This window comes from Pteropus alecto, unplaced genomic scaffold, assembly GCF_000325575.1.
Source record: "Pteropus alecto unplaced genomic scaffold, ASM32557v1 scaffold53, whole genome shotgun sequence".
In the NCBI taxonomy this organism is placed as follows: Eukaryota; Metazoa; Chordata; class Mammalia; order Chiroptera; family Pteropodidae; genus Pteropus; species Pteropus alecto.
The window spans coordinates 2,376,486-2,387,396 of NW_006434366.1; the positions used below are offsets into that span (position 1 = coordinate 2,376,486).

Below are 10,911 nucleotides of genomic sequence, written 5' to 3' on the forward strand. Positions count from 1 at the left end.
AGCCTATCCGCTCTCCACTTCCAGGGGCCCCTCAGCCCAGGAAGGTCTCCCTCATTTGGCCAGGCCTCCCTGCAGGACACAACGATCCAACCTGTGTGACCCGGCAGGAGTGACGTCCTGGAACAGTCCCCTCCACACCCAGGGCTTCTAGCACTCAGGGGGACGGGGGCAAGCCAGAGCAGTAGATGCTGGCCAGATGCACTAGGAACTCCCTAAGCCTGGAACACCTCAAGCCAGATGGAGAATTCTTCAGAAGGGCCCCGTTCCCTCTGTTTAAGTTTCAAGGCTTGACAAGGATGTCTGGCATTTCTCCCTTTCCTCACCAGCCTGCTCAGTCCAGCAAGCTGTGCCCCAGCTTCCCCACACCCCCAACCATTTCTCATTTACCAAGTCTCCTTCCTGTACTCCAGGGAACTACCTCCTCCGACGCCCAACCGCACCATCATCCAGAGAAGGCTGAATTCTCCTCCCACACGAAATGGAGGTGCCAACCCCGTCCAAGCCCCAGTCCCGAGGTCATAGACACAGACTGACAGATCCTGCCTCAGGTTTATTTGTACAAATAGCACAGGAGGACAGCAGCCCAGGGTCACACCAGTCCTTTCACCCTCACGTCGGCAGACGGACTTCTACTCTGGAGCCTTTGTGGGGGCCTGGGCACCTTTGGGAGCTGGAGCCTGAGCCTGAGCCTGAGCAGGAGCTGCAGCCGCAGCCGCAGCCGTAGCCTGGGCCTTGGTTTGAGCCTTGGCCTTGGACTTTGGCCGGCAGAGCCTGAGACCCTTGGCAATACGGGCACGAGCACGTTTTCCAAGCTTGGGGTGAGCGATGTAGGCAAGTCGATTGAGCTTGCGGCTGCCGCCCTTCGGGATCTTGGGCTTGACCTCTTTGGGCTTTACGAGGGCCTTGATAGCTTCAGCACGTGCACTCATGGCCTTGGCGTTGTTGGCCTGCATCTTCTTCAGCCCCTTCTTGTTGTGCTTCTTGGCAAAGCGCATGTTCCTTAGGAACTTGGGGTCTACCTGGAAGGAAAGGTATAGGCGGCTCTAAGTGCAGCATGTACAGGTCACCAAGTCATCCAGAGCGGTACCCTGGAGACTACCAGGCTCCGGCCAAGGCCTACTGGGGGTTTAGACAGTGTATCAAGTCACCTTTGAAGGCTGACATAAACTATCTGCAAAGAAACACACCACTACCCCAGAAGCCAATATCACACCCTGCTATGCAATGTAAAAGCACAGCCTCAGAGCTACATGCCCGGAGTCCAGTAGAGCTCAAACGTGAGTGCGGAAGGAAAGAACAGACTGCCCCTTCTGCCAAGGTTGCAGGGCTATGGATGAGTCCCGAAACCCCCTCAGGGACATCGCACCCCCTTAATGGAAGGTACCAATTAAATACTAAGCCTAGTACAACAGATTCACAGCAAATTACGTAGAATAAGAAACCAAGAATCAGACAGATATAGGGTTCAGTTCTACTCTGACCCTACAGCCTCAGCCTTCTCAGCTGATCTGTAGCATTCCCCAGTACTGGAAGGAAACTTCGCAAGCCCAGCACCGGATCAGATCAAGGTCCTATGGCTAGTCAAGATGGAATGGAAGGCTCAGAGGGTACCTGGTATGCACAGACAAGGCCATTCCTTCCCTTGAAGTGCTCTGGGTGGATAAGGGAGATGGTCAAACTGCCCTCAGGAGATAGGTTGACTATGATTTACATCCTGGGCTTGAAAAGGCCAAGTAAAACTTTATTATGGGTCTCGCAGGGCCTGAAGTTCAGCAAAAGCTGGCCGGGTAGAGAAAAAAATTGTGAACTTTGGCAGGCCAGGTAAGACAAAGGACAGTTAATCACGGTGCACAGGCAGATGGGGAAGCTGGAAAAAGCTATATGGAAGACCTGAACGGTACAGCTGGAACCAAAGACACACCTGTATGTGATTCAGCGCGCACTTACCCCCTTGAGAGATTCATATCTTTGTGATCGGGGTTTCTTGATGCCATTTCGGTGCCATTTCCGGGCTGTGGGAAAGAAAAAGAATTAAGATCAAAAAAGAAGTTTCTTCTAAATATGACCACCGAACATCACAGCTGGCAAGCCTTGGAGAACCATTACTTCCCAGAGCAGGTAATGAGATCCAGGATACCCCTTATCGCTAAGTGCAGAGGACTGTGGGGATTTCAGTGGACCCATGGCTTCTAAATCTATAACCCCAACAGTAATACTGGCTGAAAACAAGTACTAAGAAACAAGCACTACGCCCACAGTAGAAATGTGTTTTCCTGCCCTGCCCCGCCCCGCCCCAGCATCCTGAATCCTTGCTAGGGTCTGGGACGTGAGACGGAGGCTGGGCCAGAGGAACTTACACTGGTTGTGCGTGGTGTGGTTCTTGGACTTGGCCATGACTGCACCTGGAGGTCGAAAGTGAGGATCAGGGCTGGGGGCTCAGCGGCGGGGCCTACCCCTGCCGTCCTGATGCGGGAGAACGCGAGGCCAGAAGCCAGGATGAGGCTGCAACACAAACGCCTTGCATCTGCGGCCTCTACCCGCCTCGACTCACTCTGCACGACTAGACGCCAGTCCCCGTAAAATCAGGTAATGGTGCCCCGAAACCAACACCGCCACCGCAAGGTTGCGCTCTCCCCGCAAATCGAGTTCTCCTCCTCCCATCCACTCCTCGGGACCCCACAAGCATCACTCCTGCCCCGCAGCCTCCGCTCCCCACAGCCAAGGAGCCGGTCTCCCTGACCGCCCCGGAGCTTGCGCCTCGCCGCCGTCCGCGCCTCGCGGATGGCTTCGGATGCCGCGCGGCGGATACTTACCGAAGCCCGCGGCTCCCGAAAGGCCTGGGACCGGAAGAGAAAGAGGAAGGCCGCGGTGCAGCACGGGAAATAGGGTCGTCGAGGCCGGAAGGTACTACTGGGAAAGCTTCCCCCGGCGCCGAGAAGAAAGGTTCCTAAGTCCGAGAGAGCGCAGGGCAGGCGGGCAGGCGGAGCTACGAGCCGGGCCCCGCCCCTTCCGGTCTTACCTTTTCTTTCTTTTCTTCCTCCTGGGCCGGGTCCTGCGCCCAGGTCTCATCAGAGGCCTGAGGGCGAAGGGAAGCCTTGAGGGCTGTGCTAGGCAGAGAGTGACACATTGGTATTCTTAAAAAATACCCCTGGCTCCTGCGTGGAGTTGTCTGTCGGGATAGGGGAGGGGAGGGCTGCGAGGACGCAGGTGCTGGACACAGTCGGGGAGCGATGGCACCTGACCCGGGTGGGGGCAGTGGGGAAGGAGAGCAGCGGATAAGGAAAGAGAGTAGACTGGGCTTGGGATGCAGGGATGAGGGAGAGGAAGGAGGCCAGAGTGGCCCTTACGTTTTTGGCTTGAACATCTGGGTGAATTGTAGTTGCTGTTTACCGAAATGGGGAAGACTGGGAGAGAGCCTGGTTTTGTTGCTTTGCCTTCAGGGAACCGCTGATCCAGATGTTTCTTTTTAGACGCATTAAATGTGACATGCTTTTTGGACATTGAAGATGAATGAGCATTGGATCCTAACTACTCTGTTCCCTTCTTCACCTCTTACCCTTGCAGTTCATTGTCCACACAGCTTTGTGGCCTGAGGGTGCTTTTTAAGATACAAATCAGATATTGTCATTTAAAGTCTGCAAGGACTTCCTCTTGCATTGGAGATAAATTCCTTTCCTTCCTTAACGCTGCTGACAACCCTCTCCTTATGGTTAGCTTCTTTCCAAGCCCATGGACCTTTTTCCTGTCAAGCACAAATGCTTGCTCCTGCTTCAGGGCTTTGTACTTGTTATCCTGTCCACCCGGACCACCTTCTCCCTGCTCCTTGGATGATGTGCTTTCTTGGAGAGGCCTCGCCTCCCTAGACCGCCCTATCTAAAATGGAGACCCTCTGCCCTTACTCCCCAGTCTCTGTGTCCTCTCAATCTGTTTGCTGCTTTCATAGAACTTTCCCAGATTGTGACCTTTATCTGCTTGTGTATATGTCCATTGGCATAAGCACCATGTTTGGGACTGGCTTGGCCGTGTTCATGTTCCCATTGCCTAGCACATCACTTGATGTAGGACAGGAGCTTAAACACCTGTCGAATGGACATTCCTTGGCCAGGCAGGTTCGTGGAATGACCGAAGCATATCGCACAGAGTTTGGGAGTGAGGGGGAAGAAGGATGTAGGCAGGATATGCAGATAACTCCTTATCAAGCCTGCAAAGGGGTAGAGGACTCTGGCAGGTGTGAGTTAGAATGAAGGGCAGGCTCAGATGCTGATGGAGTGACCTAGTGCCAACAAAGAAATATAGTTAAGGCAAGAGAGGAAGGTGTCTGCAGGAGCAAAGTCCTCAAAAGGTGCTGAGAACAGGTGGAGGAGCTGGTGGGCAGAGGTGGGGGCTGCCGGAGGTGGAGGTGGCATGATGCCTGCGGGGGAGTCAGGTTCTCAGCCCTGGGAGTGGGAGAGGTGGAGCCAGAGGCTGGGCCAGAGAGGCGAAGGTTTGTCTGCCGCACCCTTGAGAAAGAGAAGCAAGCAGGGTAGAGGCCAGCAGGGGAGGTTGTGAGGACTTTAAAGGAACTAGGCTACCCCCTGTGTGGCCTGCCAGCTGGGTGGTAGCTCCCACAGCTCCTAAAATGTGAGCAATGACACCTGCTTAGGACTCGGTCTTGCCAGGCTGTTATGACGGTGCCAGAGCAGGCAGAGAGCCATGGTCTTGACAGGGAAGGCAGAGGCAAAGACAGCTGTATGTGAGGGATAGCTCGCTCGCTCAAGTGCACGTGCTTCCTCCCTCCCTCCCCCTCTCTGGCTTTCCCTCCCCTTCCCTCCCCTTCCCCTCCCTTCCCTTCCCCCTCTTCATTATACAAGTTCGCCTGTAACCTGATTTTATTGATTCAGTCATACTTTGTGGACATCTTTTCCTGTTCATGAAAACCCTTCGTAATCCTACTTTATTTTACTCATTTAAAAACATAATTCTCAGAAGAGTTCAATAAACAGCACCAGATGTCAAAGGAGTCTGACACAAAAAAAGGTGAGGAACTTAACCCTTCTAGAGTTGACACACTCCCACCCTCTGTGAGTGATCAGCTCTTACCCCATGTCAAGGCCACAGGGAGGCCATCTTCTGTGATATGACCTTGGACAGAGCCACTGGCTGGACCCAGCAGAGCATCTTCCGCCTTGGGCACAAGACAGAGGAAGATGTGAGGCCTCAATGAGCTGGACGGGGTGACGGGGAAGGGTTGGGTGTGATCCTCCCGAGCCATGTGGCCTGCAGTGGCCTTGTCCAGACCACAGCCCAAGTGGGATCCACGCCTGGCACAGTCCCGGGTGCATGTGGGGACCTGATGAACATTTGAGGAATTAAATGTACACATTTCAGAAATCCAGGCAGAAAGCAGGATCAGGAGGCAAGAGGCCAGCCGGCCTGCAGGGATTTCAGAGAGAGAAGGGTCAGCGCTTCTGCTGGGCCAGTTCTTTGCTCTCTAAGCCTCGGTTCTGAGTGTAACCTGGGAATAGAAACAGTAATGGCCTCGCAAGGTGAAACTGGATAATTTGAGTAAAGTGCTAAACACCGTGCTGAGTGCACGGCAGGTGCTCACTCGCTGCTTTTTCTTTTCCTTCTCCAGCCAGGCCTTTTCTCTGCAAGGCCTCTGGGGAGGGAGACGGGGCTGAGGGAAAGAATGTGCCAGTGGCAAGTGAGTGCTAAAAATGACAGGATCTGAGGGAAGGCCGGGATGGAGGGAAGTGACAGTTCTCAGTCCTGAAGTTCCAGAGAGACAGGGACCACCAGTGTGCCCTGATAAGAGAGGCCGGGGGTGGGTTGTCAGAACCAGGATGTTTTATCTGTGGGTGAGAAGCCAAAGAGGCAGAGAGGAGGGGGGGTCCCCCAGCACTAGATCTTCGGATCTGCTTAGAAATTCCCAAGTGAGAGGCCACCTGGTTCTGGGTGGCCCCAGAGGGCAGAGCTGTGATCGAGGGAGGCAAAACCCAGCTCCACAGACGAGGGTCATTTCTGCAATTTCCTCCAAACCATGAGCCCCTCCCGGAGATAGTGGGCGCCCGGATTCAGAGTGTGCAAGCGGTCATCGAATTATCAGGAATGGAGGTTGAAATATGGGGCGGACAGTTGGGAGATAAGCTCTTAAGTTCACATTCCTCCGACAATGTGGGACTCGGAGCTCCGGGAGGAAAGGCTGCGGGCAGCGCGCGATGCCAGGCTGGGGGTCGGGACCTGTCGGGAGCAGAGGGCAGTCGGGGCAGAGGCTTGGAGGTACCGCCCTTGGGTGGGCCTCACAGCCCAGGTCTCTGTCCTTCCGCGGGGTCCCAGGAGTGATGGTGTCCCCAGCCGGGAGTGTGAGCCTGTGGTCCGCACGGGGGCAGCATGGGACTGCAGATGGAGCGGGGCTGCCGCAGCGGCTCCCCGCGGGAGCCCTCTGCCCTCCCAGACCTCGCGTCTCCTGCTTCTTGCTTCTCGGTCCGTCCCACCCACCCCACACCTATGGATCAAAGCCCTGTCTGCCCATTCTCGGCAGCTTCTCTGGGATAGGCTGGGTCTCCCCTGGCTCCAAGCTCTTGGTAGCGGTGGTGGTGGTGAGGGGCGTCCTCCCCCAGAGAGGGTTCAGGGCGAAGGCAGTGGCACCTGTGGGTACCCTCTGGGTACAGCCTCTGCTGGTCCACCTCCCAGTCCGGGGGCCATGTCCGTTGAGGGTCAGATGAACAGGTTTTGACATCAGAGACAGGTTCAAATTCTGACTGCCACTCACCAGCAGAGGGACCTCACCTCTCTGAGCCTTGGTGTCATTTGTCACAGTGGAGGGAGAGCAGTGCCCAGTGCGGAGTGGGGGGAAGCCCTTTGGAGCTGGCTGTGCACGCCAGAGAGCGCACAGCAGCCTTGGGCCCGGCGGGGTTCTCGTCACCCTGTTTCACAGGCAAGGAGACAGAGGCCTCGGACATGACAGCCCAGAGCAGCGACAGTGGTCCAGACGCCACTAGGACCCAGAGGAGTGTGGGCCGCTGTGTGCCTGGTGAGGTCACTGAGGGAGCCCTGTGACACTAACCACCAGGTGACCACGGAGAAACCCTCAGCTTTATGGCCAACAGATGCCCGGCGCGGGGGTTGTCCTCTGTGCTGGCCCCTGCCTCTGAAGGGAGGGACAGAGTAGGCGGGTGCGTGAGGGTGCCGGACAGGGCAGGACTGCACCCTGAGTGGCTCCCCCCGCTCTGAGGTGAACAGCACAGACGGGCTAAGGAGACTCCTCCCCACAGACAGCATCTGACCAGGAAGAATGAAGCTGAGGGTCGGGAGGGGCCCTTTCCTTTCCGCCCCAGCAGCCCCTGTGGCGTCATCGCTGTGCCCCCTGCGGCCCCCGCGGCCCCTCCAGCTCCCCTTCTTCAGCCTGTTCTGCCCGGATGCCCCTCTTGCCTGCATCTGCCCACGCTCCCAGCCCAGGCTATCACCTACCTAAGACTTCCAGTCCCCCCTCTCTCGCAGGAGACGGGCGGGGCGCCCCTGGCAGAGCAGAGAGAACCGGCTCTGGGGCAGGGGCCTTGAAGACCCTCTGGTTCCCTCGCCAAGCCTGCGGATGGGGAAACCGAGGCCTGGACCAGAGAAGGGGCTTGCCCACGCGCACTGGAGCATGCGGCAAATTCGGGGGGAACCAGGGAGGTCAGAGCCGGGGGGGCCTCACAGTGAAGCTGAAGGACAGGCAATGAGGGTCACGGGAGGGCCACAGCTGACAGCGGAGGGGGTCCAGCAAAGGCTCGTGGCCTGCCCTTGCCTGCTCCCCATTTTCTGCCCGCCCCCCCCGTTAGTTCTTCATGCAGACTCAAGGACCATCCCAAAGAGCAGAAAGGAGCTGGGGGTCTGAGGAGGGGCACAGTCAAGAGGGCTGGGGACTCCCAAGGACCCATCAAGTGCCCCCTGAGCAAAAAGGGCTGTCGCCACAAGCAGCAGGTTCCGGCCCAAGCACCGCCCTTTCCAAGCCGTGAGCCACTGGGCAAATCACCCAACTTCCCAGGGCTGCCCCTCCCTCCCCCTTCAGCCCTGACCTATGCAACACAGGTCAGCCACCCGAGCTGGGGGAGAGTCTCCTGATATAGCGGATGGAAAGGGCGACCCCGGCCCCACCTGGGAGATGTGTGGAGAGGCCCCGTGAGGCCCGGAGCTCACAATCTCTTATGTCTGTTGAGCCAGAGCTACTGCTGTGCCCACCTGAAGCACCTGCTGTGTGCAGAGCCTGGGGCACTGGGAGGGGAGGCAGCTGCGGGCACAACACCCCCAGATGCAGAACAGAGGAGAGTCCATCCAGGCCAGAAGCCTCTGGGGGTGGGGAGCGGGACCTGGAAGCCTTCCTGGAAGAGGAGGCGTGTAGCAGGCGCCATAACATCAGGCAGAGGTGTGGAGGGGATGGGGAGCGTACGGTGTGCTGAAGGAGCAGAGGCCAGTATTTGCTCCCCGTGTCTCTCTGGCTCCGGACCCCAGCTGACCTAGTCATCCCTGAGCTGTCACTGCACCCCTAGAGCCCCAGAGGCCTGGCCCGCGGTGAGCGTCCTTCCCAGTGCTCAGCCGTAAGTCCAGGGGTCAGGCCGGAAGGGGCGCCCTGCCCGGGCCTGGAGCCGGGGGCTCGGCGTTGGTTAGCGCTGGTCCTCGCCACACCCTCAAAGTGGCTTCTCTTGTTAATCTCATGTTGCGGATGGGGACACTGAGGCTCAGAAAGGTGGAGTGATTTGCCCAGGGTCACCCAGCTGCTTCTCCTTTGCCAAAGCCACTTCCAGAAGCCTCTTCCGGAAGCCTCCTCCTGGAACTTTCAAAAAAAACGGGCCTCTGACAGAGTGCGGTCTGGCACCCACGGCAGGGGGCGGAGGACGCGGGTCTACCTCACCCCCAGTACGGCACTGATCAGTCTGCCTTGTTGTGTCCGTCCCGCCCTCGTTCATTAGTTGCTCCTCGCATTCTCTGGCACTGACGGACCACCCGCTGGTGAAGGCTGGAGGGCAAGACCCATCCTACCTTGACACTGAGCAGCTGGGCGACTGCCCGCCAACCCTCGGCTGCCCTGTGGCTGGACGTCCGCACCTGTAAGGTGGCAGCTGCGGTGAAGCTCCAGAGACCCATTCATGCCAAGCACTCACCCAGGCCTAGCCCACAGCCTCTGTCCCACCCAGCGGCCGGCCCTCCTGGGACAAGGCTCGAACCAGTGAGAAGGCCAGGCAGGCAATATGGGGTCCGTCCCCACCCCCCAAACTTCCCCTGGGAGAGCAAAGCTGCCTGCACCCAAACGTCCTCCCCAGAGGGGATGAAGGAGTGGGGTGGCCCAGGGATGCCCTCCTCACTGTGGGGGCAGCGCCGGGAGAGGGTGGGCCGAGGAACAGCTGCTGCGTGTGGCAGCCAGGGCCACATGGGGACCCTGGCCACTCCTAACAGCTCGGCCTCAGCGGCAGGAGCCAGCTGTTGAGAAGCCTGGGACCTGGCTCGGTGTCTCGGGCCGGCTGCCCGCCTGGCACAGAGCCCTGGCAGCACTGGTTTTAATCGATCACTTCCCCACCCCCCAGCAGCTCCTGGAGGAGCCTGGCGGCTTCCCCTCCACTGCCGGCTCCTGGAGGAGGGGCTCGGCTAAAAATAACTGGAAGTACTGTGCTCCCGCCCCGGGAGGGCGGCCTGCGGGGCTGCGGGGGCGTGAGCCTGGGGGGAGGCTGCAGCAGAGAAGGGGGTTCCCTGAGAGGAGGTGGTGGGGGAAGGGGTGCTGGAGGTGGGAGGGGGGGTGGCCCTTTCTCGCCCACTTCTTCCCAGGCCTGTCCCCAAAGCACAGTGCTTCTGGGGGAGAGCTGGGGTGAAGGCGGCCCTGACCCTGGGCCTGTCATTGAGGGGTGCCTGGCTGTGGTGGTGGCAGCGGCAGCCGGCTCCTTCCGGCACAGTCAGCGTCCGGAGGCGCCCCCCGCCCCGCATACACTCAGGAGCCCCCTCCACAGCCTCTGGCCCAGCACTGCTGAGCGCAGCAGCAGTGGGCAGGGCGGCTCTGGGCTCCTGTTCCCCGCTCCCCCTTCCCTAACGCGACCCTGACCCCAAGCCCCACTCCTCACCCCAAAGCTGGGCCCTGACCCCAAGCCCCACTCCTCACCCCAAAGCTGGGCGAGGCTCCTGGGCACGCTGGGAACTCTCCGAAACCCACCTCCGCCAGCTGTCTGGGGAGCCGGCATCAGCGCCCTGTCACCCCCTTGGTACAAGGCTGAGAAAGCCCATCCTGTCACTGCCCCTCAGAGCAGGGTGGGGGCCGTCTCAGGGTCTAGGAGGCCCTAAGTCAGGCAGGACCTGGCGTCCTGGGTGCAAAGAGGGGCTTGGTCAGGGAGGGAAGGAGCTCGGGGTGCTCGTGGGAGGGTGAGGGGTAACTGCGGCGCCCAGGCGGGAGGCCGGGGTCAGGTCGTGCTGTAGGCTGCTGGCCCCGGTCTAGGGACAGGGACTCGCTGGTGCTGCCCTCACCGCCATCCCTGCCTTCACACCTCAGGGCCGGACACAGAGAGGGAGCACGAGAGGCTCGTCACCAAATGCTCACGGGGCTCTCTGTAACGTCGGGGAGGGCATCCTCAGGGTACCCCCTCTCTGCACACGAGGGAACCTAGGCTCAGGAAGAAGTGACTCCCCCGAGGTCACACAGCTCATGTGTGATGGACGGGACCTTTGAACCCAGACTGTCCAGCCGCAGAGTCTGTTTTCCACATCACCCCGTTCTGAATGGAGGGCCTGGGGACCAGCACTTCTGAGGGCAACTCACTGCGGGGTGCACAGGCAGGGGTCCAGACAAGAGCAGCTGAGTCCTGCCGTGGCTGGGCGCTGCACTGACTCCCACCCCAGGGCCGGCTCCTGTCACAGGGAGCCTCTCGTTCTGGGTGCCAGCGAGCCGGGAAGCGCCAGCGTGTGCGGGGAGGG

The 10,911-nt window shown here is 59.2% G+C and overlaps 1 protein-coding gene across 2 annotated transcripts; it reads right to left on the bottom strand.

Moving 5' to 3' along the window:
• Positions 1-530: 530 nt before the first annotated feature.
• On the bottom strand, positions 531-2,928 carry RPL29 (ribosomal protein L29). Of its 2 annotated transcripts, none has more exons than XM_006909158.3 (4): positions 2,814-2,928; positions 2,358-2,402; positions 1,948-2,012; positions 531-1,019 (listed from the first exon to the last, which is right to left on the bottom strand). In XM_006909158.3, exons 2-4 carry the CDS (start codon positions 2,392-2,394, stop codon positions 630-632), a joined length of 492 nt encoding a protein of 163 aa, XP_006909220.1. In that variant the 5' UTR covers positions 2,395-2,402; positions 2,814-2,928; the 3' UTR covers positions 531-629. The 2 variants fall into 2 exon arrangements, with proteins under 2 accessions (XP_006909220.1, XP_015442643.1); XM_015587157.2 differs by lacking the exon at positions 2,814-2,928 and adding an exon at positions 2,552-2,796.
• Positions 2,929-10,911: the final 7,983 nt, after the last annotated feature.